General features: G+C 44.4%; 1 protein-coding gene across 3 annotated transcripts; it reads left to right on the top strand.

Annotated features, from left to right (window-relative positions):
- The first annotated feature begins 302 nt into the window (after window positions 1-302).
- znf839 (zinc finger protein 839) lies at window positions 303-8204 on the top strand. 3 transcript variants are annotated; one of them, XM_067478760.1, is made up of 10 exons: window positions 303-1151; window positions 1862-2950; window positions 3183-3302; window positions 3395-3508; window positions 3611-3703; window positions 3821-3967; window positions 5494-5598; window positions 5784-5868; window positions 6454-6574; window positions 6685-8204. In XM_067478760.1, exons 1-10 carry the CDS (start codon window positions 552-554, stop codon window positions 7253-7255), a joined length of 3045 nt encoding a protein of 1014 aa, XP_067334861.1. In that variant the 5' UTR covers window positions 303-551; the 3' UTR covers window positions 7256-8204. The 3 variants fall into 3 exon arrangements, with proteins under 3 accessions (XP_067334861.1, XP_067334860.1, XP_067334859.1); XM_067478759.1 differs by having other exon boundaries at window positions 303-1385; window positions 6532-6574; XM_067478758.1 differs by having other exon boundaries at window positions 303-1385.
- The last annotated feature ends 466 nt before the right edge of the window (window positions 8205-8670 follow it).

Raw genomic sequence — 8670 nt, 5'->3', positions numbered from 1 at the left:
TACAATTTTGTTATACTACTTTCCTCTTTAAAGTTGAAACAAGATTTATTGCATACATATATTTATTAATAACAGCTTGATAAAAGTTTTACATTAGTGAAACAACATTTTGTTACGTTAACACAAAACACATTTTATTTTAAAGTATGTTTTATCTAAATTTGTCTTGTTAAAATATCAGCACAAAAATTTCTTTAGGTAAGATGTTTAATTCCAAATTAGAAATACATATTTATAAATTAATATTTTATATCAGGTCCTATAATCCGGTCCGGTAGTGAATCCAGTCCGGAAAGCTTATGCTCCCGCTCCCGCTGAGAGCTAAGCTAGGCTAACGTTAGTTCAAATCTTCCCCCGCTAACCGTCTACTGTTCCCGCTATCATCGTTCCCGTTAATGTCGTCCTTCGTCCCCGCGCATCATTTAATACACTAGCACACACAATTTTTATAAAACAGTATTAATTTAGTAATACCGATCGAAGCACCGGTTGATCTGTTCTACGAACTGGTCCTAGTCTGAGCTAAGCTAACATTTCCCCTCACAGCCAAAATGGCGGACAACGAGGATGACAGCAGTTCTACCAGAACAATAACGCTCACGGAGCTGCCGGGCGCTGCGGTTGAGCTTCCCGTAACCCGCTGTACGCAACCCGGGAACAGTTCAGCAACAGCGTCCGCCGCTGAGGTCACCCAGCACGGGAAGAGTGTGTCGGCAGCGGTCGCTAAACAGAACAGTCAGCCCATGGAGAGCTCACAGACATTCCCCGTTCCTGAGAGCAGTCAGTCTAGCGAGAGTTTACCGGCAGGATCTGAAGCTCAGCTTACGGACTTCTTACAGAGCGGCCCGGCAAAACAGAGCATTCTGGTGGGAACTGAGTTCACCGGTCTCGGTCCGGACTTGGTCAACACCACCATTATCTACGTGCAGCCGGACGGAACCCTGGTGGAGGGATCCGGGCTTACGGCCGAGGAGCAGCAGGCTCTGCTGGACCAGCTCACCAAGCAGCAGATCGTCCAGGTTTCCGACACCGAGGCCGCGCAGCTGCTCCAGCAGAGCCAGCTAGTCAAAACCATCCCGGTCCACAACACAGCCCTGGACCCCAACCAGCTACAGCAGGTCATCAACCAGGTCACCAAGTCCCAGCAACAGGTACAGGTCCCCCAGCAGCAAGTCCATGTTCAGGTCACTCAGCAGACCCCAAAGCTGATCCAGGTTCCTCAGCAGGGTCTAAAGCAGCAGATCCAGGTCCAGCAGGGTCTGAAGCAGCAGAAACAAGTCCAGGTCCCTCAGAACCTAAAGCCCACAACCCAGAACAATGCGTCCCAGCAACTAAAGAGCGTTGCCCAGCAGGTTGCCATGCAGACCAGTAGCTCAGTCCAGAAGGTGGGTAAGACCTGGAAGCTGCCTCAGTTTGGTTCGACTGGACCAGTGGCTTTCACCTGGTCCAAATTAAACCGGACTGAGTAGAAAAGAGTCAAAGTAATGTAATGTACTGTACTGTAATTATTAATGCACTAATATGTTCATCACTTAAGTGTTGGCGCTGGTAATGGTCAAGCTGATTTTAATGACCCTATACAAAGTTTTAATTTGAGCTGCTAAATAAAGTTTTTTTCTTTAGGTTTTCAAAATAAATCTAATTTAAAAAAGATTAAACTAACTAATTATAACAAAGTTTGGTCATGTAATTATTGCTTTCTAATCCTAGACAAACTTTAAATGAGGGCCGGGGATCGAACCACTGACCTTGTGATCCCGCCCCTGTTTTAGTAGTTATGGTTTTAGTGTTTCTTTAATATCCTAATGTGATGTGTGAACAGTTTAATCGCTGAGATTTTACCTGTTTTGTATCCTTTCAGTCAGAGCCCGTCAGGATTCAAATCCAGGTTCCTCCAAAACAGGAAGTAAAGCCTGGCGTTGCGCCACCACAAAAGAGCATAGCTGTCAGTCATCCGCAGCTTAAGCTATCAGCCAATGGGAGCATGAGTAGTGCCCAAATCATCCACATCCAGCCTGTGGTTGGTCAACAGGGTCAGCAGTTCTTCCTGCAGCAAAGTCCAGGTGATCCTGCCATCCAGCTACTGTTACCAAGTCCTACTCCTGTCGTTGTTCCTTTGGTCCACAAGCACCCAGGTCAGGCATCATCACCAGGCACCACCTCTGGTCAGGGACACAAACCTGTAGCTTCCCCGATGAGGGTCCAAACTCCCTCCATTGTCAAGACCACACCCACCACCACAACTAAAACTGTTAGTGTCCCGCTAATTAAAACACAGGCTAATGGCACACCAAGTGCTGTGGGGAACAGTCCTGTTAAACCATCTGCAGTCATCGCAAAAGTACCGGTACAGAGCACCACATCTGCCCCATGTTCCATGGTGACCACACCCCCTGTGGCCCTGCCCCCAGCACTGAAGGACAGAGATCGAGAAAGAGAGGAGAAGAAGAAAGTGAAGAGGAAGGAGAAAAAAGCGGTAAAGGTCCAGACCCGATCTGGGCGGGTCTCAAGACCCCCAAAGTACAAAGCCAAAGACTACAAGTTCATAAAGACAGAGGACCTAGCCGATAGCCACCAGTCGGACTCTGATGACTACTCAGACATGAGTGTGGAGGATGAGGAAGGGGAGGGAGGGAGGAAGGATGCTTCCGGCATCTCGCCCTCTCTCACCTACAGCCATAAGTCCCGGTCCCATCGTTGCCAGACCTGCGATAAGGCCTACATAGGTCCTGGAGGCCTAAATCGCCACTACAAACTGAACCCGACTCATGGAGACCCAGACCCTTGCAGCGGCCAGCCCAGCAACACACCACGCCCACTTAGAGACACCAGTCAATCAGAGGAGACAACAGCAGGAGGTGTCAGACAGGGGGAGGAGGGGAAGGAGGAGGAGGAGGAGGAGGAGGAGAAGAAGAATGATGAAAAACCTGCAGCCCCTGCACCAAACAAAGTAGGAGATCAGGGGGTTACTGACTGGTTAATTACTAGTTAATGTTTGATTACTAGTTGATATGTTTGAGATTTAGTGGGTGCTTTATTTTGATTGGTTTAGGTAATTCCTCAGTTAGTTACTGATTAACAGACTGGTTAAAGTAAGTAAGTAAATGCAGCCTTCTTAATTGGTGCTTAAGTAGTTACCTTCTGACTGGTTAGTCACAGTCTGGTTTACTTTCTGTTTTCAGTTGGAGGGGGGACCAGCAGCAGCTGTAGGACTCAGGGGCCTCTATCGTCGGGGCCCTGGCCGGCCCCGAGGGCGAGGCCGGGGCCGTGGGCGGGGTCGACCACTATCACTGCCTCCTAAGGTGAGTCTGCCACAGACTTGTTAAATTGGTTTAAATGTACAACTCTACAGTCAAGTATGATAGACCTTAATCTGAATGGTCTAATTTCTCAGGTGACCGTGGGTCTTGTCAGCAGGCGAGGGCGTCGGGGTCGACCCCCCAAAGTTAGTGTTACCACGGTAATAGCAGAGCAGCAGATGGAGAGGAGGCAAGACCGACTGCAGGAAGTAAGACAAAGTGGAAACGTGAAACACATTAAAACGTTTAATGTGGTTTTACATTTGCATACCTGATATTCTGTTCCCATGATGACCCTGTTTTGTTTCCAGCTGGTGGAGCAGTGTGAGGATGAGGAGCTGATGGATATTGTCCTTCCACGTTTGACCAAAGTCTTGAGTCTGTGGGACCTACTGCTGGCTAAGGTACAGTCGAGTGGGAAAAGAACCCACTTTCCCCACACCGAATGTGTCACACCATCTAGGTGGTATTCTTCTTCTTTCTATTACTGAAAACCCAACCTCTCTCCTCTCATGTTTCAGGTGGAGCGCAGAGCTCCAGCTCAGACTCGGTTTCCAGATATTTACCGTGAATTTGAGTCTTTGCAGGCTCAGGTGAGGCAGGCAGCTCAGGACTACATTGTCAGTCCGCAGGGGACAGCCACACCGCTTGAGGTCAGGAACATAGAGGTGAGAGGTTCTGATAAGTCCCATTATTGTCTGCAGGGTTCTGCTTTGCAGTTAAGAACGGTCCTGGTTTTATATACAGTCCTGGCCAAAAATATTGGCACCCTTGCAATTCTGTCAGAAAATGCAACCCTTCTCTCTGAAAATTCTTCCAATCGCAAATGTTGTGATATTCACATGTTTATTGTTTTTGTTTGCACTGGAAAAACAACGATAAAACAGAAGAAAAGTCAAACTTGATTTAAAAATTCATACAAAACTCAAAAATGGACTGGACAAACTTATTGGCACCTTGTCAAAATTGTAAGAAATAATGGCTTTTTAAGCATGCGATGCTCCTGTAATTTGTATTTAGACACACAACTGTGGCAAGTAGGAATATAATAATCACAGTTAACCAGTTGCAACCAGTTAAAATTGAGAAAAGTTGACTCAATTTCTTGTGTGTCACACTGAGCATTGAAAAAAGAAGGTGAAGTAGGTGTAAAGAGGTGCCTGTGGATTTGAGAAAAAATTGTAGAAAAACATGGACAATCTAAAGGCTACAACATCATCTCCAGAGATCTTAATGTTCCTGTGTCCACTGTGTGCAATATCATTGAGGTTTACAGCCCGTGGCACTGTAACTAACCTCCCTGGACATGGACGGAAGAGCAAAATTTATGACAAATTACAATGAAGAATTGTTCAAATGGTGGATAAAGAACCACAGTTCTTCTGGGAGAACAAACTGGACAGACAAGACAAAAGTAGAGCTTTTTGGTAAAGGACATCATGGCACTGTGTACAGAAAAAGCAATGAGGCCTTTAAAGAAAAGAACACAGTTCCTACAGTCAGACATGGTGGAGGTTCAAAGATGTTTTGGGGTTGCTTTGCTGCTTCTGGCACTGGACACCTTGACTATGTGAACGGTATCATGAAATCTGATGATTAAAGAATCCCAAAGAATTTTGGGACTCAGTGTAGTGGCTAATGTCAAAAAGCTGCATCTCCACCAGAGGTCAAGGGTCTTCCACCAGGACAATGACCCAAAACATACTTCAAAAAGCACTCCGAAGTGGTTACAAACAAAGCGATAAGGAGTTCTGAAATGGCCAGCAATGACGCCAGATCTGAATCCCATCGAACACCTGTGGAGAGTTCTCAAAACAACAGTTGGGAGAAGGCATCCTTCAAATCTGAATGACTTGGAGCAGTGTGCAAAAGAAGAGTGGTTCAAATTACAGTAGAGAGGTGTAAGAAACTCAATCATGGTTACAGGAGCGGGTTAATTTCAGTTATTTTTAAGGGGGTGCTACCAAATATGAAGTTAAGGGTGCCAATCATTTTAACTGTAACAGATTTGACTTTTCTTCTGTTTTTTGTGTTGTTCCAGTGCCAACAAAAACAATATGCACGTGAATACCAAAATATTTGCAATTGGAACAATTTTCTGAGAGAAGGGTTTCATTTTCTGACAGAATTGCAATGGTGCCAAAATTTTTGGCCATGACTGTAGGTCTCTGGACTGAACATTGCTGTGTTTTAGGTTGCCAGGTCTCTGGGAATCCTGGATGAAGTGAACAAGATGAAAGTGGTCCCCGGAGCATCTCCCAGCTCTAGTCAGACCAATAAGAACATCCGATACATGGAAGTAAGCACGCTGTGAGGTCAGGGTCCAGTCTGATCTGGATCCAGGTTGGATCTGGTTCTAGTGTGTTCACCTGCTGTCCCTAGAATATGTAGTTAATGTGTCTATCCCTAAGAGTGTCAGGTGTCAAGAGTAGACCTGATGCTGGTCCAGGTTGAATCTGATTTATTCAAAACTCTGTATCCCAGAATTCCAAGATGCTGCCACCATCCAAGAGATTCAAGATGGAAAACAGTGTTCCAGTTCAGCAGAATGGCATTGAGTCCAAAACAGGTACAAGTACTGCATCAGTACTACATTAGCTATACAGACTACTGCATCAGTTCTACACATTACTGCATCCTTACTACATTTGTACAACATATTATTGTATCAGTACTATAGGTACTTTCAGAGAAAAAAATACTAGGGACTACCACCTGGGGAGCTTCAACCCAGAACTACCCTTCTTCAGGGTTTCTTTTTTATTTTATTTTTTTACCACTGGCAGTACAGATCTTAACAGCCTACTGGTGAAAACAACAATTGTTCAAAATTACAAAAGATATAACTGTCCACATATTAATCCATATGGGGATTTTCTATCATAATAAAAAGCTTAAAGCATGCTGCATTGGCTCAATGTTTGACCAATCAGTTTAACATTGTTTCTATTCAGCTGAGGACATACCTACTCTACAGTACGAGCTAAAACGGTTCCTCAAAACTGTTCCAGGAACCTTTTATAGTTTGTAGTTCCTGCAGTCCACACACAAAAAAAGGAGGGAATTTCGGTTATAGTTCTAAAAGGTATGAAAATGTTTCTCTGGTCTAAGAGAACCATACATCAGTACTACACATACTACTGTTGTCTCCCAGGTGGGACTACGCTGACCCCCTATGTGTGCTCATCTCTGAAGTCATGCTCTGTGTCAGTGTCTCCTCTGGTTATTCCAGCTGGATCAAGCGTGCTGAACACCACAGCTGTCTCCGCCTCCAGGTGAGCTCACTCTGCCCCTGATGTTGAACGGTGCATAGAGAGCAGATTTTCCTCTGTGTATCAGTGTCAAACCTGGACAAGGACTAAACCTTTTTCTGTGCTCCCACCAGCCCCTCTGCCTCCGCTCCCACCAACCAGGCTCCACTCCCTGATATACCTATGGAGGTAACCCCAGGTGAGGACAAGGTGGAGACTCTGCCAGGAGGTCAGCACAAGGTCTTCAGCACCAGCAACATTGCGGTGAAGGAATCTGAGAAAGCTCTGGGTCTTGATCCTACCACTGAATTTAAGATACCCAGCACAGACCAAACACCTGGGTCCACCTCAACTCCGACATCCAGTTCGTCCAGTTCAATCCCGACATCTGCTTCAGTTAAGGCACCTGAGTACAGTACAGTCCAGTCTGTGGTGTCCTCTGGGCTTCAGCAAAAGGGAATGTCTCAGTCTGAGTACACCACAGATGCATGTGAGGCCAAGGAGCTGCAGGAGGGACAAGAGATCTACATCCAAACTGAGGGGTTGACAGTCCAACTGGCAGAGCCCGGATCAGACCGGATTGTCATTGTCAATGGGCCAGATGGGACCACAATGCACATCCAGACACCAGAAGGGGTCCCTTTGGAGGCAGTCCAAGCCCTGCTGGGAATCGAGTCTTCAGATGGAGCTAAAGTTCCTCAGTAAACCTGCATCTGGACTCTACACTGATCTCTTTAGAACTGAACCTGACCTGAACTACATCACACAGAGTGTGTTTTTTTTTTTTTTTTTTTAGGTGGTCCCAGGTGCTGTGGACAGACTCTACAGCAGCAGACCAACACCTGGTCCCCAGAACACCTCGACCCATAAGTTAAAAAAAAAATTGGTCTACAAGCACGTTTGTGGGAATCAGACTACTGTCAAACTGTAAAACATAACTATGGCCTTTAGGGGGTGCCAACAGTTTTGGAGACTGGTTTCAAGTGTTGGATCATGCTCCATTAACTTCAGACCTGGTATTAGATTTAGCTCCTCATGAACTGATGATTACTTTTTCTGAGGTTTCAGTTTATTTTATTTAGTGGAACTTATAAAAAATTTACATCCTGAGGAACAAAAAAATTCAAAATAAACATATAATATCCTGATCGGCAGCAAACTGATCCAAATCAGTAAATCCAGATCAGTAAATTCTGGAATTAGTTTAACAGCTGAAACTTTTAAAGACAAGAAGACGATATTATCAGTTTGTGATCGGGATACATTGTCCTCTCTGGGCTTTTGTACTCAGCTCATTGTTTGTTGGTTCATTCAGCTCTCACCTGTGATGATATCATCAGCAGGTACCTGCAGGTTTTTAAAGAATCTGGACTTGTCAATGTGTGAAGTTGTTTTGTTTTTTCCCTTCCCGTGTTTCCATCTTTGTGGTTTAAAGTAGAAATGGATCAGTTGCTGTCTATATGTAGATAAATATGAAAGTTTAAACAAATTGCACTATTTTATTACTTTTTATAAAAGTTCACAGTGAACCGTTTTCCAAACGTAAACCTATTGTTTGGAGGTGAGAGACGGACTTTAGGAGGAGAACAGATTTAATAGATTTGTCATGTTGATCATTGTTTCATGTTCCTCCAATAAACAGAAAATGTTTTCACATGGAGTAGAGTGAAAAATGTTGTTGTTGTTGATATAATCTCAGAAACTTTATTCTGTAGTTTCTAGTTTAAATGTTCAGAGACAGGAAATAAAGGTGGGTGTGAGCAAGGTATAGACAAATGAATGCTTGACCATTTCCATCAGTTCATCAGCAGCAGAAACTTTCATGAGACTAAAGCTCAGATGTGGTTTAACTGGTTCCCAATCTTCACAAAACTCCGGTCATTTCCTAGCAGAATCTGTTAAAGCTACAATCAATATTCAGCTGCAGATTATCTCCATTCATTTGTCAAACCCCATAAAGAGAGTAGATTTTACATGAAGGGAATTAACTGGAGAAAAAACAATAAAAAGGTACTGTAGTACCACAGACTCTTACAGTGAGTAGAAACTGTCATCTTCATCTTCCAGCTGAACAATGCAGAAAAATGGTCAACTTGTATTTAGCAAGAATATTGTAAAGA

This window comes from Channa argus, chromosome 16 (assembly GCF_033026475.1).
Source record: "Channa argus isolate prfri chromosome 16, Channa argus male v1.0, whole genome shotgun sequence".
Taxonomy (NCBI): Eukaryota; Metazoa; Chordata; class Actinopteri; order Anabantiformes; family Channidae; genus Channa; species Channa argus.
Note: the sequence above shows the minus strand (reverse complement) of the source record. Positions and strands in the feature narration are given on the sequence as shown.